This window comes from Furipterus horrens, unplaced genomic scaffold (assembly GCF_987537825.1).
Source record: "Furipterus horrens unplaced genomic scaffold, mFurHor1.1.pri manual_scaffold_17, whole genome shotgun sequence".
NCBI classification, from domain to species: Eukaryota; Metazoa; Chordata; class Mammalia; order Chiroptera; family Furipteridae; genus Furipterus; species Furipterus horrens.
In genome coordinates, this window is record NW_028327187.1 from 1,322,268 (window position 1) to 1,349,011 (window position 26,744).

A 26,744-nucleotide genomic window follows, 5' to 3' on the forward strand; every position below is an offset into this window, starting at 1 on the left:
GCCTTAGGGACTCCGGCTCCGGATTTTCTGTCGGGGTTTACTCCCTTAGCCTTTCCCCTGAAGAGGTATGCCGCAAGGCAGCGGAGGTTTTTGGAGTCAGAGTTTTCCTTCTCTGAGTGCTCTGAGTAATGTGGTGAAATCTCATGCTGTCACACCCCATCCCCGCTAGGACCTGAGTCATCCCTTTGTCCAGCGTGTCCACATTATATATGCTTCCCGCCACTTAGTCACCTAGTAGCCCGCTCTGTTATCGGATAGATATCATGGTATCACAGTGCCTGTGTTCCCATCACCATGATTTTACTTACTAATGGTCCCAAAATGCAAGAGATGGTAATTCAGGTGTGCCAATGACCAGCCATAAAGGGCATCCTTTAAGGGAAAAGGCAAAAGTTGTTGACTTAAGAAAAATAAAATTGTATGTTGAGGTTTTTAATATCTACGGTTAGAAAGAATCTTTAGTCTATGAAATGCCGAAGAAGGAAAAAAACTCATGCTAGCTTTGCTGTCGCACCTCAAACTGTAAAAGTTACAGCCAACTGTGTGATAAGTGCTTACTTACGATGCAAAAGACATTACATTTGTGGATAGAGAACATGAATGGAAACACTGTTTCTGTTGATGACAATGTGGTGCTCCAGAGAGCTTATGCACTGACCCCAGCATGGATCCCCTGAGAGGGAAAACATCAGCCATTTTCTGCATGTAAGGGGTGGTTACACAGATTCAAGACTAGGTTTGGACTGAACAATATAAAAATTAGTGGAGAGGTGGTGTCTTCCAATGATGAAGCTGCTGCCACACAACTGGCAGAGTGGAAGAAGTTGATGAGGGTTCAGTACTATCCCTGATTTCAGATACCCACTGGGGACTCTTGGAATGCACCCCTGTACCCTGGCCAGGAGTATTCTCTACTCACTCCCAGGGATCACTTTGGGTTTTAGTATTTGATAGCATGTTCAGAGACATCTCCTAATGAATTTGAAAACTATTGACATGAGTGAGGGTGGAGGCCAGTGATTTTTGGATAATTGTTGCACTGTGAAAGGTTATAGCATTGATACCAGAAAGGAGAAGAGAACGTGTCAGGAGTCACCGGCAGTGAACGTGTTCACTCAGGACTGGAAAGCCTGTGGAGGCAAGTTCTCCCCTTGAACTGGATAGCTTTTGAGATCCCGCTCAGCCACAGAACCTGGATGATAGTAGTTTTTCAACTTTCTATTCTTCTAACATGTTCCTTGCCATTGACTCCCTGTTGGGCCATCATGTGTTTGGACCCAAGTTTCTGAGCCCTTTGACCTGACCACACCCACAATCACCCACTTTTTGCCACACAAATTCTTCCTTTCAGCCTTCAGAGTCCCTAAAGGAGGTGAAGAGATACATAAATTCAGGAACATATGAAGATTTTAATAGGATTTGGTCCGAATGACCAAAAGTACATTTGAAAGTGAGAACTTTAGACTTCTATTTCAATTTATGTAGTAAGAATTCATTAAAAATGTTGGAACATGAGTCTCAAAGTACGAAGAATCTTGAGACTTACATATGGAAATAAGAAGTTGAAACCTTCTTTCATTACTACTTTGTGTTCCCTCCTGCCCCGGGGGTGAGGAAGTGGGTCACGTTTAGGAATCTAGAGGGAGCAAGAGAGACACAATTTTGGAGGAAAGCAATTAATCCCATCCCCACCCCCCACCCCCAGGCTGAGGGAAGAACACATCAAAGTGTAGCTGCAGTTTGTAACTGGATTGCATTGGTTGTGAAGAGGAATTTTAAGCCCTTTGTATCAGGAATTACCAACTGATACACCTTCAGTGTCCCATAAATCAGTCACGCACAGAGGCTCGGGCATGCTTGTTCTCAGTGGGCTCCAAAGAGCCTGGAGCCGGAACTTCAGAACCAAATGTGGGTTCTGAATTGTATGGGGTGACTGGGCACTTTCATTGGCATCTTCACAGATACCCCACAACTACCACTAGAGCCTCCCTTTTCCTTTCTCAAAAGGACATTTAGAACACACACACACACACTGTTGAGAAATAAAGTTCACAATGAAAACACTGGGACACAGGACTTAAGCAGTAAATGAGGCATTTGTTTTTTCACGGATCTGCAAGTCCCGGTGCAGCCTAACAAAGGGTGCATGCCACAGCTTAAAGCAGGCCATTTTTTATCCTAACCCAAGTAACACCCCCATTCCTCCTCCGCCCCCCCTTCCTCTGCAATTTTCCCTACTAGATACTCCAGAGTTACAATCTAACGTGATTGACTAAATCAACTAAGGGTAGTAATTAACTCATGAATAAGTTTCCTTTACTCACTGACTATGCATAATTCCCAGGTGATTAATATTCCATGATGGGTGCCCCTCACACTCTGGGTTATCTCTGATTATTTGTCTCCAGTCTCATGTCTCCAGCCACAATTTCTCAGGTGATAAATATTCCTTAGCTCTGACAATCTGTGTCTCTAGCCCCTCTTGAGTTTTCTTAATCTGCTTACCACTTTCTCTTTTGCTGCTAATTATTTCTTAGCGGTTTGAGTGTCATTTTTAAATTTTTTTTTGTACCTCACACACACACACACACACACACACACACACACACTTTTATCCTCATTTCTGCCATGATCTGTTGACCACTGTTTCATCTTCCCATTGTGAGTCCAGAAAGCACTTCTTTGGGCCCTTCACTCACTCTCTCCCCACATTATGTCTGGTTTCCTTGTTTGGGTCCCTTTACTTTCCCTACATTCGCTTTAAAACGTAGTTCAATACTTATTCCTCTCATGTCTGCCTCCTGGACCAGACTGAGCCACGTTGTCTTCCTTGCAGCTCCGCCCTCCGCACCCAGCACCGGGCCCCGCACAGAGCAGACGCTCTCTGCTCACTGACGCCAGCGTCAGCAGCCACGTTGAAGACCGAAGTGGAGGTGAGCCTCCTGCAATTTCATAGGAAAGGGTCAGCAAAGACCAAATACACAGGAGTAAATCTGATACAGGTGTGCAAGGTCTTCACCCTGACAACTTCAAAAAACGGCTGAACTAAGTTAAAGGACATCAGAATAAATTCCAACCTCTTCCATGCTTCTGGGTTTGATGCCTCAATAGTCTTAAGGTATAAATTACCCCCAACTGATGTAGAGATTCATTGCAATCAAAACCAAACTTTCAGGGGAGGATTGTTATTTTTTATTGCTAAATTAATTAATTAATTAATTAATTAATTAAAAAAGAAGAAGAAGAATATATGAAAGGGTGAAGCAGGAGAGCCCGCATGTACGACCAATAGGCATGGACCTGGGGTGGGGATTGTTGGGGAGGGTGGTGGTGCTGGGCGGAGGGGAGCAAAGGGGAAAAACCGGAACTATTGTAACAATATAATCAATAAAATACACTTTAAAAGAAACAAACTTTCAACAGGTCTTTATTTTTTTAATGCAAATTGACTTCGTGATTGTTGTCAAATGACCTAGAATAAACAAAATAATTTTATTTAGGAGAATAAAGATTATAGGTAAGATACCAGTAATAAAACAATATGACACTGGTTTAAGGACAGATAAACGATCAGTGGGACGGGGTAGAGAGCCCAAACAGACCCACACATATATGGTCACCTATTTTCCAAAAGACACTACTGCAATCCCATGGAGAAAGGATGGTCTTTCAATATGTAGTGCCAGGTGATGGGCACCCATGTGGAAAATGAACTACCTCCCACCAAATACAAAAAGGAATTTAAAATATATTATAGAACTAATATAAATGGTGAGACCATAAGTCTCCAAGAAGAAAACGTAGGATTTGAGATTAAACAAACAAACAAACAAAAATCCTTTAAAGGACACAAAGCACTAACCATCAGAACAATTTATTACTTAAGTGATGAATTGGACTTTATTAAAATTAAGGTCTTCTGTTCATCAAAACAAATCCACATGAAAAGTGTGAAAAAGCAAGACACAAACTGTGTTTGGGAGGAGAGATGAGCTAGAGACAGAAATACCACCTCCAGAGATAGAACCATAAGGAAAAGACCATCAATGGATTTTTAAAAATCAATGAGAGAATATTCAAATAGCCAATGGGCAGATGAAAACACGCACAACGTCAGTCATAGTCGGAGAAGTGCCAGGAGGTGCACCCACGCGCCCGTCGGAACGGCTCACACGTGAAGGCGGCGGCCCCACGGGTCAGCAGGGCGCGCGGCCACGGGGCTCTGGGAGTGAGGACAGCCCTAAGCACTTCAGAAACATGTTTAACCCACGGAAGTAAACATACGGCGACCCTACGGACTAGTAAATTCATTAAGTGGGATGCGCCGCGGCAACAGGCAGGGTCTGCTGCTCTCCGCACACACACCTGCCTCCCTCGGGCGTGACGCTGCGTGAATAAAGCCAGCACTGAAGGGAACAAGCGCTGTGCTTCGCTTTTGTACATTCAAAACGGGTGAAACTGATCTTTGATGATCAGACTCAGAATATTATTAAGCCTGGTTCTTCACCTGAATGGCAGGGCTAGGTTTCGTGGGGGCGGCAGCTTCGAAACTCTCAGCTCCAGGGAGTGGTGCCTGGGCGCCCCGGGACGCCAGCCCAGGCTTGGGAGTGCCTGGCAGCTGTCCGCGCCCCGGCCCCGCCTTCCAGCGCACCCAGTTTCTCTTCGTTCCCCGCACCACCTGCTGAGCTAACCTTCGCATTTTCAGAAACCAGCTGCTGAGGTAAAATGACTTTTACTCAAATGAGCCGCCTTCTGAGGATCGTCCCCCAGAGACGGGAGGATCCGTGTGCCACCAGCTCAAGCCTGGGGCTCATCTCTGCCCAGTTTGCAGCTGTGCAGGCTCCCGAACATGCCCTGGTTATAGCTCAGGCCCAAATTCACTTGGATCAACGTGGTAGAAACTGTCAGAGCTTGGATTTGAACCCACAAGTGCTTGGTCCCAGAGTGGAGCCCTGACGACTCCCTGTCCTGCCCAGGGCCTGATGCCAGCACAACCGCGGGCCTTGTCCTGACCGCGGACTTGGCCGTCTCTCCGACCCCAGCTCTGCAAGTGTGCCTGCGCCAGCGGATCTCCATACATGTTTGCTCATTGTGTGAAGTACTTGTCTCCTGTTTTCAGATGGTAAGGGAAGGCTCACGTTTGACAAGCGCATCCCCTCACGTAGCCCTGTCAGGTTCCCAGTTAGGTCTGCTGACCCGACAATCCTCTGCACGGAGCCCCCCACTGGGGCTTCCAGGTGTTCATGGTGAAGACCCTCAGTAGGAAACAAACTGGCCCAGGAGTCTTTCTCTTACGTTCTGTCTCTGTCTCTGAATCTATTTCTGTCACTCAGTCACTCACTCACAATTACAAACACCAGGCCATCCAAAGAATGACACAAAGTGTGGGGAGCTGGGGGGTGAGGGTGGCTCAGAAGAAGGACCTCGCCCATCACAGTGAGGCAGAGGTCCTGTCCCTCCTCGCCTCTCCTGCCGTCCCCACCTCCCGTAGGAGCAGCAGGTGCAGGAAGCGGGCAGTGCCTCTGGGGCTGGGGCCTTCTCCACCCCATGGGAAGAGTGTCCACCTCCCCATCCTCACGTCTTCTCCAGTGGTTCAGAGGAGAAGCCTGAGCCCAGACCAGAGATAGGAAACTGAGGCTGACTGAGGAGACACTGATTGCTGGGGCAGGTGGCCCTAGGAGAGCAGGGAGATGTTCCTCTGTGATCGTTTCTCAGTGAGTTGCCGAGAAAGAGCACATTTAACTGCACCAGAAACTAAGATGCGTTTTTATTATCTGAAAACCATAGGACCCACCCACTCCTCCTCATAGCCTAGAATGTCCTTATAGCCAGATGTCCCAGCTTCCAGGGGGATGGCCTGCTTGTCCCCCAAAATTGCAGAAACCCTGAGGGACTGAGTGAGCATTTTAGGAGAGAAGCAGACACAGAGACAGACGGGGAGATGCAGGATGGGATCCCCACCCAGGAGGGCCCCAGCCACCAGAGTCCATCCCTGCCAGAGTGCCCTCTGCCTGTTGTCACCTCGAGTGAGCAGGGTCCTTACCTGGCACAGACCCTGGAGAGGGGAGAGGAAGAGCACCGGGACTTCATGCCCAGATTCTTGAATCGCACCACAAACCTCTTCTGGGGACCAAATGACTCGGGACAGCAGAGCTCATGGCAGGGCCAGAATGCACAGCTGGGGCCACAGAGGCGGGTCCGGTTCAGGGGCAGGATGGCGTCATTGTCACAGCACTGTTCCGAGGGGTCGTACATCCGGTTCCCACACCTGGGTGCCGGCTGGCAGAGCCACAGGCCAGAGTGGATGTGGGTCCCTGGGCAGAAACTGCTGGTGAGCTCAAGGAGGGCCGGGCACTACCCCGCCCCCAAATCGGGAGCCTCCAGGAACCACAACCTCCTCTCCAAGCGCAGCCTCGTCCCCCTTCACTGCGCCCCATCCGCACTCACCTGTGCCTGCCTTTGAGCACAGGACGAGGAGGAAGAGTAAGATGCAGATCGAACCTGGAGGGGAAGGAAAGGGAGTTGAGGAGGAGGCTGGGACTGTGGGCCTCAGCGAGCACAGGCCCGGGTGGGGAGGGCTCAGCTCCAGACTGGTTCTCACGGGGTGAGTTTGGGGCCATCTCTGCACAGGGTCCACTTCCTGACACGGTGACAGTGCAGACAGCTGAGCCCACGCAGCCTAGGCCATCCGAGGGGAGAGAATGCAGGGAGAACTCTGGGAACCTTAGCTTAGGATTCTGAGAATGCAGGGGAGCCTCCCAGCAGGGAGAGGGGCGGGGCAGGTGTTAGAGATGTCAGTGAGGTGATTAGGAAGGGGAGGGGAAGCAGAGGTTGGACTGACAAGGGGAGAACTCAGGTGCATGGTTGCTTTGGGGATATCATGGGGCTTGAATAGGTCTCGGAGTTGGAGTTCCCCTGTGTTTCAGCTTCTGGGCACCAGGGCTGTAGGTGAAGTTTAAAAGATGAAGGAAATGCAGGAAAGGGTGGGATGTGAAGGTTTTAAATAGAGTTAAGATTTGCAGGTCAGGAGAGAGGTTGTGATAAAGTCACAAATAACATGGGGGTGATTATGAGGTGGGAAGCCAAGAATTGAATAGGAAAGAGAATTCAGTTTGAGGTTCAGAAATACATTAGGGTAACACACAAGTTAGACTAAATGGGAGCCTGCTTACCAAAGATTCAGGGGTCTTGATTACCTTCCAGAGCAGTTGATGGCAGAACAGCAGCAGCTGCACTGGGTCTGGTACCACATCCTGACTTATATACCTCACACACTCATGCACGTCACATTACAGCAGAAGGGCCTGGGATGCCAAGGGGAGGGGCATTACGAGTCATAGTACTATGAAAAAAAATAATCAAAAAATTCTCAAAATATTCCTGAACCAGTTCCAACTGGCTGCTGCCTTCCAAGATATCACTAAGTCTCAGAGTAAATGCCACATTAAAACTTTTCCAAGTTATGACATGTCCTTCCTTGAACAATGATGAAGGGAACCCAGTTGGTAAAGGCTCCTTGACATGTCACCCACCAAACCCCAGGTCATTCTCAACTTCCCACACTTCTGCACCCTGGATGTTTCGAAGGCCCCTCTACTCCCACACACAATTTACCTCTAGATCTTCACCACCTACAATTCTTCAGAGTTATTCGGGGGAAATTATGATGTTGTAGAGAGATCTAGAGGAAAAGGGGCCATAGAAACCCCGCTACGGAGAGTGCAAAGGAAAAGACAGACCCAGGATAGACCCCCTGGGTACACAAAACAGACGGAAAGAGCACCTTGTAGAGAGCCTTGTCCAAAACAGGCTCCACCCATGATTCTCACTATTACTTTATTGTCATTATCACTGTTATTGAGATGAGATAATATTTGGGTTATCAGATGGGCCCCTCTGTTCTCTGCTGACTGCAGCCTCCATCGCAGGGAATAGACTGAGAAGGTGTAAGAGAGAGAAAGCAGAGACTCAGACCTTGTGAGAGCTCGTGGTTAGTGGATGAACTCCTTTCTCTTCTCTCCAAGTGTATGTGCAATACCTCAGTCTGAGTGGTCGGTGCACGCACGTACATTAGCCCTCCTCTCCTCATTTGGCAGGTGTCTGCAGGGGTGGGTGTTTGTGTCGGCACGTTTCCCTGATGTGTCCTTCTGCCCGTGCACCTGACGGGTGTTCCACATGTGGAGACTCACCTGCCGTTTACACAGCACAGCTGCTGGGAGCGCAGACCTGTTTCCTACATTCATTAGCTTGTTGTTTATTCACAGTTCTCTACCTAGAAGCAAGGAATTACTGACTAAAACAGAAAGCCCTTTATAAACAGTACAACTGACTATGAAACAATATCATAAAGGCTAATATTTGAGGGATTCGTGTCTGTAAAATTAAATCATCTACATAGAAATCCCACAGAAGCTACCGCCAAGCCATAGGCAAGGCTGATAAATGCAGCCAGGCACAAGACAACAGGCCCTTTTTAGATTCAGAAAGCTTATCACTTACATGGACACAAGACTAAGACCTGCCACAGGTGCCAGCTGCTATGTCCCTTGCATGGGGTGACACAGCAAAGGAGTCCAGGTGACAGCAGCAAGGATGACAGGACACCGTGCTGCTGAGTAGGGAAGGCGACGCTGTATCCAAGTAGTTTCACAGCCCGCAGCTCAACCCCACAGGGGAGACGTGGGAGCCTCAGATGTTGTCATAGTTGGGGGGCAGCAGGGAGAAACTTTCTTAGGACAGTTTTATGGCAGCTCTTCATCAGCCTCCCTGCTCTCCTGTCCCGGGAGGACTGGAGTGTTCTGCCAAGGTTAAGGTTAAGGTTAGCTGCACCTGGTCCTTGCTGATGGGCCTCATGTGGACACGTGAAATTACCAGGGAAGTGAAGCCATCTCCCTACGCCTACCAAACAAAAAACAAAAAAATTGGAACTAACCATTGGAATTGGAAAGGTTGTAGGATACAAAGTCAACACACCAAAAAATCGTATTTTTATGCACTAGCAATAAAAATAAAAAATTTAAATTTAAAAAGTAGTACCATTTACCCATCCATTGAAAATTTAGAGATGAGTCTAATAAAACATGTACACAATGTATGTGAGGAAACTACAAATAATGAATGAAAGGAATTAAAGACAGACTAAATAAATGGGGAGACATTCACATCATGATTTGGAAGATGCAGCATAAATATAGTTAAGATGTCAGTTTTCCCTAAATTGATCTCCAGATTTAACACAATGACAATCAAAATCCCAGAAATTTTTGAGGATACAGACAAGCTAATTCAGAGGGAAAGGGGTGAGGGGGGAGGTCGAGGGGGGTGAGGGGAAAATGGGATGGAAGGAGACCTTGCTTGGGGCGATGGGCCCAGGAGGCAGTGGGCACATGTTTTACTGAGTTGTGCACTTGAAACCTGTATGGTTTTGCCAGCCTTGTCACCCCCAATAAATTACATAAAATTTTGTAGAAAGGCAAAACAATCTTCAGTGAGCAAAACAGTTTTGAAAAGAAAAAAAAAATGTTGTAGGACTTGCTACTCAATATAAAGAATTACTATAAGGCCACAGTAATGAGGACGGTGTAGTACTGACAGATGAGTAGCCACAGATCAGTAGGACAGAATACAGACTAGAAAGAGACCCACACAATGTGCTCATCTGATTTTTGATAAGGATAGAAAAGCAATTAAACAGGGAAAATAGAGTCAGTGAAGAATAGAAGAATTGGGCATTCATATGCCAGGGGGAACAGAATCTATAACTATGTCTCACATTTTATATAAAATTTAACTCAAAATGTTTCTAAATGTAAAACCTAAAACTATAAGTCTTCTAGAAAAAAACAATGGAGAAAATATTAGTGGCCTGGAGACTTGACATCAGAAACATAATCCATAATGTGAAACATTGATAAGTTGCACTTTGTCAGAATTTAAAACTTTGGGGGAAAATGTTTGCACATCACATACCTGACATAAAGCTTGTACCCTGATTATCCAACTATATGAAAAGTAAACATCCAGGATGCACAAGAACATGAAGAGCTCTCATGAGTAAACAGTAAGAGCTCTGGCCGGATTGCTCAGCTGGGTGGAGCGTTCCCATATCAGAAAGTTTCCAGTATGGGCACATAGGGGAGGCCACTGATCAATGTTTCTGTCTCACACTGATGTTTCCTTCTCTCTCTTTCTCTCTCCTAAAATCAGTAGACATATCCTTGGGTGAGGATTTTAAAATAAACAGTAAGCCAACAAAGAATGAAAGCAGATGAGCAGCACTTTACAAAGATGATGTAGAGACAGCAGACAGGCACAGGAAAAAATGCTCACAGTCATTAACATTAGGGATCTGTAACTAAGACCACAGGGAAATACCACCTCTCATCTATTAGGTGGTAGAAATGAACAAAATAAGGACAATAGTAAGTGTTGACAAGGATGCTGAGAAACCGGATCTCACACATTACTGGAGGAAATGCAAAATGGCCCAGTGCTCTGGGAAACAGTTTGGCAGTTTTTTCTAACAAGAATTTCTTATTTACCATATGATTCGGCACTCACACTCTTGGGCATTTATCCCAAAGAAGCAAACCCTTATGGTCTGACATAAAAATTACATGAACATTTATAGCTGTTTATTTGTAATAGCCCCACACTGGAAACAACCAACAGGTGAGCTGATAGACAAGTTGTAAAAAATACCCTCACACTGGAACATGCTCAGCAATAGAAGAAAAAAATTATCGACACACCTGACCAGTTGGCGAGATCGCAAAGGCATTATGCCTGGAAAGAAGCCGATCTCAGAGATTACATAAGGGGTAATTCCATGTATGCAACATCTGGGTGTAACTATAAAGGTGGAGAATAGATTGTTGCTGCCAGAAGTTAGGTGTGGCCTGCGGGTGGCGCTGGCAGGAGCCAGGCAGGAGCCTGTGTGGGGCACTGCAGGCGGGACTGCGCTGGGCTGGGGGGTGGCGGCCAGCGCTGCCGCAGAGGCAGGTGCGGAGGGGACAGCAGGGCAGCTCATGGGACCTTGCCGGACACCTAGGGAGTTGGGGTTTGAACCTGGAGGCGGTGGGAAGTCGCCCAACAAATCCAAACCAAGTCATATTCCTGTGACACTGAAGCGTCTGTCCTCAGACTCAGGGCTGTCACAGATGTCACTGCAGCAAGGCCATGACTTCCTTGGGTCACACACCTGCTCCCATTGTCTCAATTATTTATTTGTTCCTGTATCATATATTGTTTTGGGGGGTTGGTGATAGTTTCCACGGGTCTCTTGCATTTTTGAATGTCTTGCAGTGAAGCGTTGACTGTCTTTTCCTTCCACATTATTTTCAAGGATGTTTGTACCATGAACAGCCTTGGCAGATGGAGAGTGTCTCCCTCCAGAGCAGAGGAGAGATTTGTTTGGTGTCCTGTATATTAGTGACAAGATCTTTCTCCAGGACAAGGCCGGAAAGGTGTACTATCCATTATGAAAAATTTGGATTTCCTCACTTTGAAATTTATCTCCTATAATGCAACGCCCTGTGCGTGCTTGTAACCCTGGGCCTCTTCCCTCGCCCTGTGGGAAATGGGGCGCCAGGGACAGGTGCGCATGCAGGTATCTGCTTACTCTCTGTTGCCGAGAGTAGAAAACTGCCCTTTGCCTCTGACCCAGAAGTTCTGTGCCCTGAGAGAAGCCATGAACTATGGCAGGGTACACGGGAGCCAGCACCTTAGTCTCTTCACAGTCACTGACAGTGGGTTCGTTTAACTGTATTTTTATTCATTTCTTGCCTTTATTGATTCCTTGTTTCCAAAAGGACTTCTGCATGCACTGTGCTGTTACTTCTTGCCACATGTTAAAGAAAGACAAACTCATATGCAAAGGATTTTGCCTTATTAATAGAATTGATACTGACTACTTTTAATCAACATTACTGAAATATAATTTACACACAATAAAATTTACCAGTTTAAAGTGTATGAATCAATGAGTTTTTTTTTTTCTTTTCTGTCTACATTTTAAGGTTTTCCACTTTGTTGTTGAGGGACATAATCACACTCCCCAAGAACATGGTCTGGGTGGTGACAATTCCCACTGGCTGATGGGAGGACGTCCAGGTGACGCCTGCACACACAGTGGGTGTCGCTACAGGAGAAGAATCACAAAGCTGGAAAATCTGGATCATTCTTTATTGTGTCACCTTCATGGGCTCATTCCCTGAGATACTTTGAATTCTCCTCTAAAGGCATCTAGACTGGACCGTCCACCAGAGCTTCCTGCAGTGATTGATGTGCTCTGTGTCTGCATCGTCCCGTGTGGGAGCCACCGACCACACGTGGCTATTGAGCACTTGGGATGTGCTCAGTGAGACTGAGGCACTGAATTACTGATTTTATTTACATTCAATTAATTTAAATAGCCCGTGTGTCCAGTGCCTAGAATATAAGCAGCACAGGTCCATTAAATGACAACGCTGCTGCCTTAGGAGAGAACCTCCGGATTGCTGACCAGTCTCCAAGGCTCTCCAAGATTCCTCACCTGGAGAACATTTCTGAGCCACAGCCTGAAGGCAGCAGGTCATGGGAGAGCTCTGGGGTCCAGGAACTCACTCTTGGTTCCAATAGCTCTGGGTCTTCCCAGGTTTTTAATTTCCAAGCTGCAGCTGAACTGGTCTTAGGAGGTCCAAGCATGAGCTGCACCTGCCTCAGACCTCACCACCTCAAGGAGCTCACTGGTTTCCTTCTCCTTAGAGGTGAGTGCTATCATCACGGAGAGAGCTGACAGGTGACCAAGCCCAGCCTGCAAGTGTGCACTTGCCCCATTACCATTCAACTCCCCTGCAGAGCACTATAGTTATTATTTTGCAAATCCTTTTAACAGCTGCAATATGGTAGGATATTTTTGTTCTAATCATATCAATTTTAAAGTGTGAATATTTACAATAAACCAAGATTTTAATAACTATTTATTCCTTGCTCTATTTTTCAACAGACAGCATCCTAAGAAATAAAAAAGAAGCAAACTCATCTGGGCTCTGTAAGTTAACCAGATTGCAATGCACTGCGAGCCTAGATCTCCTCCCTCACCTGTAGAATATGCTCAGTGTTCAGATAATTGAGACTTCCTTCTGTTATGGGCTGCCTGTTGCCCTCATTAGTGTGGTTCTGGGCGTTGGTCTCAGAGGGAAGCCCTGCTAATGGGACTGAGCCTTGGATAAACTGAAGCAAATCTTCTTTTGGGTAGTATTCAGGATGGATGTGTCCTCTGACTTTTTGAATAGTGACATTGGAGTGCGGTATGAGGATTTGCCTAAAATTTAGAGCACAGTGGTGTGATTGACCCCATTTATCCTGATTAGCATGCAGATACCAGCTGCCACTCAAGATCCCAATCTCCTTACCTGAATTTTTCACTCCCAGTCCCATGATCTGAAATGATAAATACATGGAAAGCTTGGTTTCTCCCTCCATTAAGTAACTCTGCTTGCAATATTGGGGTCATCAACACCACCTGGAATCTTCGGTGCTCAATAATCTCTGTGAAATATGCAAATCTGAGTGAAGATACAGACAGTAGACACGTCATGAGAAAACCACAGGGCAAAGGGAATTCTACTTTCGTGTGTTTATCAGATGGTGTTTTTCCAAGGTGCTCCCCCTTCAACTGATGGAACCGGACTCCCCTCCCTTTGATTCTGAGTCAGGCCTAATGACTCACTGTCAGACAAGATGTGGCAGAAGCGGGGCTGTGAAACTTCCCAGGCTAGGTTAACAAAGGTCACATCATATCCATCTCTCTCCCTCTGCTGCTGCCTCTTGAGTCTCTCCCACTCAGTCCCCTACCACCAGTGGAAAGTACCCAAAGCACACGCAGAGGCCACGTCTCAGCGTTCTGGTGGAGCCCCAGCTGCACTGAGCATTATGTCTTATCCCAAGTGCCAGACATCTGCACAGTGAGCCTCCCGATGATTCCAGCCCCAGCCATGGATCACCCAAGCCTTCACATCTCCCCAGCTGAGGCCCAGCAACAATGGAGCAAAGTCGCACCTTTGCCTCTGTGCTCTGTTCAAACTTCTGACCCACAGGATTCGTACCAACAATGAAATGGTTGTTTTTACCACTACACTTGTGGTGGTTTCTTATAAATTAGTATATGACTAGAACAGAAATTTGCATATGGCCATGAGAAGCTGTTAAAACAAAGAGACATAGACCATATAGTATTGGCTTGTGGCTGGAGGTTGCACAGACACTGGAGATCCTAGAGAAAGTTCTAGAAAGCTAAAGGGCTTCAAATCATCTCTTGGTGAAAGCTAGGGGGACAGGGGGAAGTATTATAGAATATGAGAAAACACTAACTCATTGTATAGTAACAGAAATTTGCCAACACAAATAATTTCAGAAACATTGAAAATAGTAAATATACCTAATGATCTAATGGATTTTAGGTTAGAGTATTTTTAGACAGAAATATAAGAATAGAGATAGATGGCCAAGATGGAGGTGTAGGTAGACACGCCGCATCTCCCGGACAACTAAGAAGGCATTACAACTACCTCATAACTAAAAAGCAAACAAACAAACAAACAAAAAACAGAAGCTCCAGAAAATCTAACTACATGGAAGTTCAACAAGCAAAGAAATAAAGAAGAAACACTCATCAAGACAAGTAGGAGTGTTACAGAAACAGGGGAGTCCAAAAATCCCCGGAGTTTGCGGCTGGGGGATGGGGAGAAGGAAGCAGCTTTCAGAATGTCTCCACACGCCTGAGGCTGGTGGCTGGTGTCTTTCATTATGCAAAATTGCTTGGATGCTTCCAAGGCCTCAGGTGGATGGGAGGGGTCTTGAACCAGGGGAGTATGGAAAGCACACAGAGCCTACGTGGGGTTCTGTGAATGGTCAGAACTGTTGGCAACACCCATGCGTCAGAGGACGCAGTCAGGGATATATAGGCAGCTGCGAACACTTTAGGGGGATGGCGCGCTCTGGGACTGTCTCCCTCGCTGGCGGGTGTTCACAGGGGTGCTCTGGAGAAGGAGAGGAGATCCACGCGGTTTACAAAAAGAAGACAGTTTGCAAGGAGGCTGAGAATCCCGGCGGTTTTGTATTGAGAGCTGAAGGGCACCACAGCACAGAAAGGACCTCCCCAATCAGATTGAATGATTGGCAGCTGCTGGTAAAGCTGAACTGTGTTTGGGAAGGAGGGAAACGGGGTTTCTGACCTTCCTAAAGCTGGCTAGGTTTGGTAGGGGGGAGGCAAGGATATGTGTAACTGTTAAATAAACATTTTTCTGATTAATATCATAAATACTACTTATTAATTAGGAACTGTACATTCCATAGTTTCTAAACACTCTGAAGAAGAGAAAAAGAATATCAATTACATTTAAAAAGGGTAAATTTTATAGTGTTAATTGGCATGCATACCCTCAATAGATGACTCTAAATGCATTTGGAATTGATTTTTAAATAACCTAGATGTGCTTAACTGTAGATAATATATTGATGTTCGTGATACAGTAAGTGACGATAAATGTATAGATATAAATACAGATATGTATAACTTTAACTTTGTTAAAGTACCAACCACTGCTGGGACTTCCTTTTAAGGCCATGTTGGTATCAACTGGTACTCTGTCACCTTCTGTCTGGGGGACCCTACCAGTGTTTTGGCCCATTCATAAGGAGTTCACGCATGGGCAAAATTCTGAAAAGATTCCAGCTCTGGAGAGGTTCCAGGGCTCCACATATGCTTGTAGTGCACAGCATTACAAAGTGACATTTCACATTATAATCTATTTATTTAAAAAAGCACACACGAGCCTTCTAGACTTGGGAAGGAACCTCCCAACCATACATGGCAGTCTCATTGGACCTTAAGGTCGCTGTTAGTAGAAGACCCACAATAATAGGCAGAGAAAAGCAAAAAAAAAAAAAAAAAAAAAAAAAAGGAAGAAGAAGAAAAAAGATAGAAAGAAAAAACAGAGCTAACAGAGCTTTACCTCTCACAGTGTTTGAAATTGCCTATAAGTTCACAAGCGAGCTGAACGCTTTTGGCTGGTCTTCCTTTTATTATCTGCAGGCATGAGCATTGGCTCCGTTCCGTCCTACCGTTAAAGCGCAAGGAATAAAGGGAGTTGAACTTTGTCCCAGTCATAATCCCTGCTTTTCTGCTTTTCAGTTTTTCTAGCCTGGTCTAGCTTCTCTCCAGTCCTCTAAATCCTCCCTGCTCTGCCCATATTCCGGTCCAGGTGACCCCCCTACTAATGTCTTGGAGTCCCTAAATGGTATCTGATGGCTCTCTGTTCCCTTTAAAACTGTCCTGTGGTTTTAGTTGCTTTTTTTGTTTGTTTGCGTTTCAAACACATTACAAATAATTAAATAAATTTTATGTTTCCATGAAACATCCTACTCCAATTTTAATTTACATGGTTACTGAAACAGGGTGCAGAGCAAGAGGTCCCCGAAACAGACATGTTCCCCCCAAGCCCATGGCTGGGGTGTGGGGAAAGGAGATGATACAGCGTAAGAGACTTCTCAGAACCAAAGGCGAGCTAATAGCTGTACCTGCTACCCCAACCCCCCCAACCCCCACCCCGGCAAAAAAGCCTAGTGACTCACAAAGCAGCCAGTAACTCAGGCCGGGAAGCTGGCCCTTGTAGCTCATGGTGGGAGGTCACATAGGAAGCTCCGGGTCAGGACTTAAAGGAAGGGAGGGAGAGCCTGATGTCGCAGCCGGTCTGCCAGGGCGAGGGAGCAGCAGCAGCAGCAGCGCTGCGGTCGGCGGTCAGGGTCCTGCCACGCCGCCCGGTGTCGTGAGGCCGCTGCTGCGCTGATGGTGCCTCTGGCTGACTCCGAAGCCACCGAGGACTCTGCCTTGCAGACCAGGACTCCCTCTGGACTTTGGGACTCGGGGACTCACGGGGAGGCCACTTTCTTGGGACGTGTGCCTCCTTGTCTATTCACACAGATGTTGTCCCCAGATCTGGCTCTACCAGTTCCAAATTGCATTGATAAATTTATGTAGTCTTATTGCTACTTCATAAGAAGGAGGGACAGGCAGTCATTCTGGCTTCAGGTCCTCATCACGTTTTCCTGTTTTCTCCTTTCTAGCTCTCTGTTGTGTGGCCCCGGGCTTGATGGCCCACATCAAAGCTGACACCAGGGATTAGATTATCAAATGAGGTTGATCAACATTAAATATTGCACTTACTCTCAAGCTGTCCTAATCAATAAATTGTCGCAAGTAATAGTTATGCAGAAGTGGGGTAGGAAAAAAAATCCAGGGACCAATCCTTCTGTCCATGGATGTGCCCTCACTCAAGTTCATATATGACGTACACAGAAGAGAGCCTTTCCGTCAGGAAGCATCTCTGTTTTATATTTGACTGGTTACAGAGCATAGATTCCAGCTTTCTTCTTTACTCTAAGAAATCCTAGACAGAGAAAGAATTAAAGGGGAGATTTTACTATTCCAGTGTCTGTCTCTGACATCAAGATTACTTGGTGCTAAAAGCAATTGAAACGCAGGCATTCAGGAAAAGCTTTTTACCTCCTCAGACTTCCTAAATTTACATGAGAAAAGATGTCGGAGCCAGGAATAGAGTTAATGCAGAGGTAACTTTTAATCTAAGAAAAGGGCAACCAGTTTTCTAAACATCTCTTTGCACCTTCCTGTGAAGAAGTCCCCTGCCCTCCCCCACCTTTGTTTCATCTCTAGACTCATATACATTTTCTTTAGTGCAGGATGTTATATAAGCTTCAATTATCTGGCTTCTTTTGGGGCCTCATACTTTTATGGGACTTTACATAGGTAATTAAATTTCTTTGTCTCCTTTTAATCAGTCACATCAATTTAAATATTAAATCAGACAGAGATCTTAGAAGGCAAAAAGGAATGTTTTTTTCCCCCTCTGAACCTTCTGCTAAAAGGATTTCTTAGATAAGACCTCTCCCACTAGCAAATACCAATACTTTGCTAGGAAATCTGTCATTAGAGCTTCATGGGGTCCTTTGTTAAATCCTTTTTTCTTCCTTAAGAAGCTCCCACTAGGAAGTGGATTCCTGGCCTCCTGGACACACCAGCTCTAAATCCAAAACCTCACTGAATGGTGAAATACTACAGATAATCCTAATAATAATACTAGGGTATCCATAATTGGTACTATTATTTAGTATTGAATTGTATCTATCAGCCAATACACTGTAATAAGAAAAACTAATTGGACATATAAGAAAATGTAAACGCATTTCTCTTAACATGTTATTAGATTGTATATCTGGAGAACCAAAGAGAAATGATAGAAAAATGGAAAACTATTATAAAAAGAAAATTTACTAAATTATAACAAGAAACAAATTTAACATAAGAAATGTATAACCACTGCAAAGGTAAACTTAAAATAAAAATGTTTTTCTATAGAAAGTTGGAAAGGACTAGAGGGAAATTTGAATAAAAATTTCTATAAATATATATTTTATATATTGTTGAATTTGTATACAATAAGTAAAATTAATTTAAAAATACATTTCCTTACAAACATAAAATATACCAAAACAAGTACATGTCACCGTGCATTTTTATTCATGATAAACCTTTGCAGGGAAACTCACTTTAGGTGAAATAGGCTCCAGCAGTGAAGGCGTCTGGGAAATGTTGGACTCTGTTTAACCCTCTGTGGCCTCAGGCTTGGCTGACTACCCAGGAAACCAGAATGTCACCCAAAGATAAATGCCATGCCCCCAGGAGGGAGGTTAGTGGATGTATGGGGTGTGGATAACTGCCTGATGTTATCTGTTAGCTTAGGAATGCGTGTCCTTATGCTGGTCTGCCCGCCATATGGTTTTACTATTAAGCCCTGACAGAAAGGGACCTTGTTTTGGGAGAGGGGTGGATATTTTGCCATGGTGGGGGGGAGGGGGACAGCTGCTTTGTCCGGGTATGTGAATTTCTCTTTTTCAAGCTCCTATGAATTTGAATAAGGCTCCGGGTCAGTGCTTGAGAATCGATCCTGAATTTTGACTCCTGGGGCTTTTTCCTCCAACGACCTAACAGTGACAGAATTATTTCAAGTTGATGGGCTACAGAACTATCTCAAAATATGGCATATTTAATTTTTTAAGCCAAAGGAGTTGGAAAAAATACTCCATATTTTAAAGTAGTGTCTCCTGAACTCTATCTGAAGAAACACCCTTTTAAATAATGCCTAGTTCAAGGCCAGAGCAAGAAGCATGTAAGGTGAAAATTTTGAGCATCAAAATGATTTTAAAAACGCCATTGATGGAAACATTTTGTCCTTCCTCTAATAGGAGACTTCACCTTGTCTTTTCTCTGTAGGCTTGTATTTTGAGATGTACACTAGAGATTGGGTATTCTGAAATTGTTGGAACAAGATGGTTTCAGGGACGTGGCGTAAAAAATTATACTGGGAACGCTTAGCTAAAACACCAGAAGATGATGCCCCTAGGAGAAGGTAGGTGCCTGTGACTCAGGACATCAGAGTTCGGATTTTCAGGTCTATTTTAGCTTGGAAATAGAGAGCTTCACAAGCTATACTGCTGATCCAAGGGTGGTAGCACATGACCGAGGGAAACCATGGTTACTTATTTGTTTTTGGTTTTGTTTTAGTGTTTTAAGAAAGTATTCCATTGTCCAATAGACTTCTGAGGAAGCTCCTTTTCTTTGCCTTCTTATTCTCTGGCAATTTAATAAGCTACAACTGCCAACTGGAAAAGAAAAATTAAAGTCATCCCTCAAGTAACTTTTTTACCTAACATTGACGTTTTAGAAAGTCTTCTTCAATTATTTTATTGTTCTTGATGGCTTCTCTTGATGGGCAGACTATCTCGGTCTGGGAAAAAGAAGCCCAGACAGCACATTTAGGAGGACACCTACAGGGATTTTCTTTCTTTCTTTTCTTTCCTTCTTTCTTTCTTCCTTCCTTCCTTTCTTTTTCTTTCTTTCTTTCTTCCTTCCTTTCTTCCTTTCTTTTTCTTTCTTCCTTTTTTTTTCTTTCTTTCTTTCTTCCTTTTCTTTTTCTTTCTTTCTTTCTTTCTTTCTTTCTTTCTTTCTCTTTCTTTCTTTCTCTTTTTCTTTCTTTCTTTCTTTTCTTTCTTTCTTTCCTCCTTTTCTTTTTCTTTCTTTCTTCCTTCCTTTCTTCCTTTTTCTTTCTTTCTCTTTCTTTCTTTCTCTTTCTTTCTTCCTTCTTTTCTTTCTTTCTCTTTCTTTCTTTTTCTTCCTTCCTTCCTTCCTTCCTTCCTTCCTTCCTTCCTTCCTTCCTTTCTTTCTTTCTTTCTTTCTTTCTTTCTTTCTTTCTTTCTTTCTTTCTTTCTTTCTTTCTTTCTTTCTTTCTTTCTTCCTTCCTTCCTTCCTTCCTTTCTTTCTCTCTTTCTTCCTTCCTTCCTTCCTTCCTTTCTCTTTTTCTTTCTTTCTCTTTCTTTTTCTTCCTTCCTTCCTTCCTTCCTTCCTTCCTTCCTTCCTTCCTTTCTTTCTTTCTTTCTTTTCTTTTTCTTTCTTTCCTCCTTCCTTCCTTCCTTCCTTCCTTTCTTTCTTTCTCTTTCTTTCTTTCTTTCTTTCTTTCTTTCTTTCTTTCTTTCTTTTCTTCCTTCCTTTCTTTTTCTTTCTTTCTTTTCTTTCTTTTTCTTTCTTTCTTCCTTCCTTCCTTCCTTCCTTTCTCTTTTTCTTTCTTTCTCTTTCTTTTTCTTCCTTCCTTCCTTCCTTCCTTCCTTCCTTCCTTTGTTTCTTTCTTTCTTTTCTTTTTCTTTCTTTCCTCCTTCCTTCCTTCCTTTCTTTATTTTTCTTTCTTCCTTTCTTTTTCTTTCTTTCTTTCCTCCTTTTCTTTTTCTTTCTTTCTTTCTCTTTCTTTCTTTCTTTCTTTCTTTCTTTCTTTCTTTCTTCCTTCCTTTCTTTTTCTTTCTTTCTTTTCTTTCTTTTTCTTTCTTTCTTCCTTCCTTCCTTCCTTCCTTTCTCTTTTTCTTTCTTTCTCTTTCTTTTTCTTCCTTCCTTCCTTCCTTCCTTCCTTCCTTCCTTCCTTCCTTCCTTCCTTCCTTCTTTCCTTCCTTCCTTCCTTCCTTCCTTCCTTCCTTCCTTCCTTCCTTCCTTTCTTTCTTTCTTTTCTTTTTCTTTCTTTCCTCCTTCCTTCCTTCCTTCCTTCCTTCCTTCCTTTCTTTATTTTTCTTTCTTCCTTTCTTTTTCTTTCTTTCTTTCCTCCTTTTCTTTTTCTTTCTTTCTCTTTCTTTCTTTTTTTCTTTCTTTCTTTCTCTTTTCTTTCTTTCCCTCTTTCTCTTTCTTTCTTTTCTCTTTTCTTTCTTTCCCTTTCTCTTTTTTCTTTCTTTCTTTCTTTCCTTCCTTCCTTCCTTCCTTCCTTCCTTCCTTCCTTTCTTCCTTCCTTCCTTCCTTCCTTCCTTCCTTCCTTCCTTTCTTTCTTCTTTCCTTCCTTCCTTCCTTCCTTCCTTCCTTCCTTCCTTCCTTTCTTTCTTTCTTTCTTCTTTCCTTCCTTCCTTCCTTCCTTTCTTTTTCTTTCTTTCTCTTTCTTTCTTTTCCTTCCTTCCTTCCTTCCTTCCTTTCTTTCTTTCTTTCTTCTTTCCTTCCTTCCTTCCTTCCTTTCTTTTTCTTTCTTTCTCTTTCTTTCTTTTCCTTCCTTCCTTCCTTCCTTCCTTCCTTTCTTTCTTTCTTTCCATTAAAAAAAAATTTTTTTTTTAGGTCAGAGCTCCTCTATTGGGCTGCGGGTTGGGGTGGCGTTAAGGTGAGGATTAGTGGCTGTGGGGCTGCAGCCTGGCCGGGCGTCACCAGTACAGGTAGCCCGCCTGGATGTTGGCAGCAATCTCTGCCTCCCACTTGTCCCCACTGTTCAGCAGCTTCTCCTTGTTGTACAGCGGATCCTCGTGCGGCTCCGTGGAGAACTCGAAGTTGGAGCCCTCAACAATGGCATGCCCAGGGCAGGCCTCCTGGCAGAAGTCGCAGTAGATGCACTTGGTCCTGTGGATGTCATAGCAGGTGGTCCAGCGGCTGCCTCTGATGGTGACGGCCTGGGCGGGGACAACAGCCTCACAAAGCTTGCAGGTCGCTCAGGGTCATGCCCAGTCCTCGGACGAGCTCCGTCCACAGCAGGGTTGGAGCTGTCTGGTCGGTCACTGACTTCACGTCCATCGAGGGCTCTTGCAAATTTATGTACTTGTAGGAGAAAACCCGGCAGGGAGAACAAGAAGAACAAGAACTTATTCAGGCAGTAAAGAAAAAAGAGAGTGAAATTCAGAAGGAATCAGAAAAGAGGTCCATTGATCCTGCCTTGTCAAGGTTGATTAAATCGGTAAAAAACAAAACAGAGCACTTTCAAGCAAGAAAGAAACAAGTCAAACAGCTGCATGTTGCTTCTTTTTAGGTTGAGAATGTGCTCTCCCTAAAGTTTACAGAAGTGATAGGAAGAATATTTATTGGGAACAAAGCTACCTTCAGGAATATAAATAAAGTCTTATTCTGATCATTGAAATATTTCTCTCATATATAACAGGCAGACTTAATTGTGGGTGATTGACAGATTAGTGCTTTATAGGTTTATAAAGGCTTTATATTTTATGAAATTCAGTTTATACTAGAATATTATTCCAAGGTAGCCTTCTTTAAAGACTTTATAATGCTATGTAAAAAAATAGTTCAGGGCCGAATTAATATTTTTAGCTCTAATGGATGGAAACCAATAACTTTCTTTGTTGTTTAATCATATTTAGTATAGTTTGTTTATGAAATTAACTTGTAAATAACGGTGTAAAATATTTTTTAAAGATTATAAAAATTTAAAAATTGTGTATGTAAGATGATCCAAATTCAGCAAGAGAGAGACAAATTCATCAAAGTTTTTTCCACCTGGGCAGACTCATTAGAGTTCAGGAACACAATAGTTCTATCACTTTAAGGAGGACAATCTTCTAGAAATATTAACATGAAGAACATACTACTAGCTAATTATCTTCATGGGAACTTAAATATAGTGTCTCTAATAATTGTAATTAAGAGTATTTTGTTTTTGTTTGGGCCTGGTTTGTAAACAGTTGAATATTAGTAAAATTATAATTATCATTTTAAAGAAATGTTTGCTTAAGTTTTATTTATTTTAACTATATACATATGCAATCAAGCAAACCACATTTGTAGATAGTGATCCTGGCAATCTCTGATTATGTTATATACTGTGGATAAAAAAAAAAAAAAGGAGGATTCTCTGAAAAGTAACTTCACTATGTGACATGTGATCATAAATTCCTGAACAGGCAGGTCATGGTGGCAGTCACATAAGAGAGTGGCCAGAGCCTCAGAATTTGGGGAATGGGGCTCCACGGAGCATGGCCATCTTCCTGAGAGACGCCTCTGCATAACTATGGCCGGTAGCTAGTGTCTCAGTTATGCAAATGGCTATGGCCTCTCCATGGAGCCAAGGAGCTGGGAGGGGCTTTGACCGTAGAATGGTGACAAAAAGCTACCTGGGCCTGCACGAGACTCTGCCAGTGGACTGATGGGAAGAGGGGCCCTGTCTGCCATGAGAAGATGCCCGATGGAAGGAGCTTGTTGGAAGAAGCGTGATGGAGCAGCAGTTCGTAGCGGCGTGTGAGAAGGAACAGCCATGCAGTTTGTAGTCAGGATGTGGCCACGTGGTCTGGGCCGGCAGGAGAGCAGGCCCGCTGATGCCTGGATCGTGCCCGCTCCCGCTGACTCCGAGGCCGCCAGGGACTCAGCCTCGCACACCCGGACTCTCTCCGGACTCTTGGAACTCGGGACATGCAGAGAGGACTGTCTCTTAGGACGTGTGCCTTTCCTGGACGTCACCAGGGTCCAGTGCAACATGGCACATGCTTTCCTGGACTAGTACATGGAGGCTGATGACATTGTGCCCCAGATCCTGGAGGAGACAGCTGGCAGATAAGGGGTGGGGAACTTCTGGGCTTGGTTTTGGTTTATAGCCTTTGGGGGGCAAGGGAGGTGCTGGGTCCCGTGGGAGAACACGGCTCCAAGCAGGGCTCCCAGCACCCCCAAAGTTTGCATATTATAAATAAAGACCTGTTTTTCTCAACACTTATTGTTGGGTCTTACACGTGAACGAGCCCCCTATTTGCTCGGTAACAGTCAGGCCCCAGACAGGTAACTTCCTCAGTAAAACTTACCTTTGCCTTAAGCAACCTGGGGCCATTTCTCTTCTGCATCTAGGTTAACGCCTCTCAGTACCCTCTGTATCAAGGCTGGCCACCCTCAGGAGGGCACAGAATCTCCTGGATTCTCTCTATGCCTTCTTTCCTTGCAACTTAATATAATCGTCCTTATGGTTCCTCCTTAATTCCCAATGCATAAAAGAAGCTGAAAACTGTCATCTCTTGGAAGCATTTTTCTCAGTCTGTTGAAATCTTGCTTCCAGGCATATTCTCTGTAGGACTCAAATAAACTCATAAAAGTTGTCTGCAGATTTGGGTATTTCTAACATGGACAATACCATGTGGTATATTATACTGCACTTTAGTATAAAACTACTCCGGTCACTAGTCAGATGTGGTATGAATTGTCTTCATTGCCCCTTTTAATCTCTGTCATTGTAGTTGATTTTATATGCTCAGTAAGAGTCCGTCTTTCTATCCACTTGGATATAATTAAGATAAACCAAATTTTTTTTTTTTTTTACTATGGCTTTGCCAGAAGGATACACTTAGTGATAAATTTTATTAAATTAAATATGAAAAGTCTTCCTATTAAGAAACAAAATCTATACTTGTGTGGAAACAAGGTTATGAGTTATTTTCAGGAAATTAACCTAGTAGTCTCTCTGTGAGTTCTAATCTTAACTTCACAGGGAGAAAAACATTTCACTCCCTAGAAAACTGGAACATTATCAGACACAATAATTTGGAGAAACGAAGCTCTTCGCAGACACATTATCTGAAGCTCAGGAAAGAGCCACTCCAGTTTTTGTGCACGGCCCCACACTGAGAAAGGGCTAGAGTTACGGGACTAGAGGGGCCCGTTTGCTTGTATGCATCAAACCTCAGTCAGCTGTGAACACAGTTTTGCAGCAAAGAAAGTAAGGGTTTATGTGAAGAAATGGTCCACACCAATAGGCGCAGGTGAGCTAATGCTCGAAGATCTGGCTCCCCTATGGCTTCAGTAGGTGAGTCACATCGGGGGAAAATCGTTAATTATGGGTCAGGGTCAAGGGCCTGGTCTCTACTGACTGGTCGGTGCTGGGGTAGGTGGCCGGTCGCTGCTCAGCGCATCTGGCCCTGACGTCAGCCATCATGTCGTTTCGTCTGGTTTCACTGCTTTTCTGGGCCTGGGAGCTGGAATATAACTGACGCTTAGGAGACATGTTTGATTTGATTGAATCTCTGTCTCTCTGGTCAGCAGACCTGAGGCTTTGTCTACTAAGATTATTTGGTGATGACCAGGACGTCATTGTCCTAGAGGCTTAATGATGTCAGGAGTCGTCCTGCAAGTGAGAAGGAGGCAAGCGAGTCAGGGTGCTCAATGAAGCCAGTCAGAACTGATAGAAAAGGAAGGAGGAAAGGTCCTATTAAAGAAATGCCACAGAGACAGAATATATAAATAATAAACGAGCCAAACGTGCAGTGTGGGAATCAGCCAGGAAAAAAAAAATTAACCTTTGACCTAGACTATAGGAGTTTCTCGACAGTTATGCAAGTCTTTAGATTTGTTGGTTGCAAACCAGGAGATTTAGCTGGCTTTTATGACACCTGTGTAAATAAAACAAGCCACCTAAAAGAAAACCCTAAGACAGAAGGGCATACATACATAGGTCTACAGACAACACGTAGTAACTCTCAGTAGGTGACTAGGGAAATATACTTGGGAATTCTGTCTGACATAGAAAGCTGCTTTAAAGAAAGACAATCATCACGTGCATACTACTGCTTGCAATTTTGAATATATATTGTGGGGCGGAAGAAATTTTCCTTTACCCTAATGTTTCTTTCTGCTGGTCTAATCAAATCGTCATGGGACATTAACCAGAGAAAATAACCTAGTTTAATGCACACATATGTGTGGGAGGGAACCCTGCCTACACCAGAGAGTCAGAGGCCCTGCATATATGCGAGGTTTAATGACAAAAGAGAAATGGGCATATATGCCATTCTGAGCTAAGGACGAAGTAAGGGGCCTTGGGAACTTCAAACAGTCACTGAAGGAAGATAAGAAGAGCAGATATTTAATCCTGCCTTACCCATAGGTGAAAAAAAGGTTCTATGTATTTAGCTCTTGCGAGCTAGAACTCGAATTTGTATTCTTCCAGGTAGTTAAAGAAGGGGCAGAGATTTATCCTGAGCCTACCCCAAAAGTTACCTTTAGCTCAAATCTGTCTGCACACCACAGGAGCACGTGTTGCTGTGACTCATTCTGAACCCCACGAGATGAGTTGCATAAATTAAGTCAGTGCTCAAATGTCCAGAATATGCAGAATTGTACAATGTAACTGACTTAGCTACTAATTAATGATGTTAGCACAAAACAATAAAATAGATCACATTTTTGCTAGGCTAAATCTTAAATAATTGCATTGGTCAAAAGGAGAGATACAGAAAGGTATCTGTACCAATCTTGAGCTGGGACAGAAATTTGTGTCTGATGTAATTTTCTGATTCTGGGGAGAAATTAACATTTCAGATAAAATGCTTGTAGACTTTAATGAGTTTAAGACCCCCTTCTGGGAATCCCACAGAGTTGACTATAAGCCCCAGGTAGAGTCCAATGACCTTTA

At 44.0% G+C, this 26,744-nt stretch overlaps 1 protein-coding gene and 1 pseudogene across 1 annotated transcript; both read right to left on the reverse strand.

Moving 5' to 3' along the window:
- Window positions 1-5,996: 5,996 nt before the first annotated feature.
- On the reverse strand, window positions 5,997-8,177 carry LOC149990336 (insulin growth factor-like family member 3). Its single transcript, XM_090265204.1, has 3 exons — window positions 8,066-8,177; window positions 6,448-6,501; window positions 5,997-6,314 (listed from the first exon to the last, which is right to left on the reverse strand). Exons 1-3 carry the CDS (start codon window positions 8,175-8,177, stop codon window positions 6,040-6,042), a joined length of 441 nt encoding a protein of 146 aa, XP_090121330.1. The 3' UTR covers window positions 5,997-6,039.
- Window positions 8,178-21,777: 13,600 nt separating this feature from the next.
- Window positions 21,778-23,830, reverse strand: LOC149990337 (NADH dehydrogenase [ubiquinone] iron-sulfur protein 8, mitochondrial pseudogene; annotated as a pseudogene).
- Between the last annotated feature and the right edge of the window lie 2,914 nt (window positions 23,831-26,744).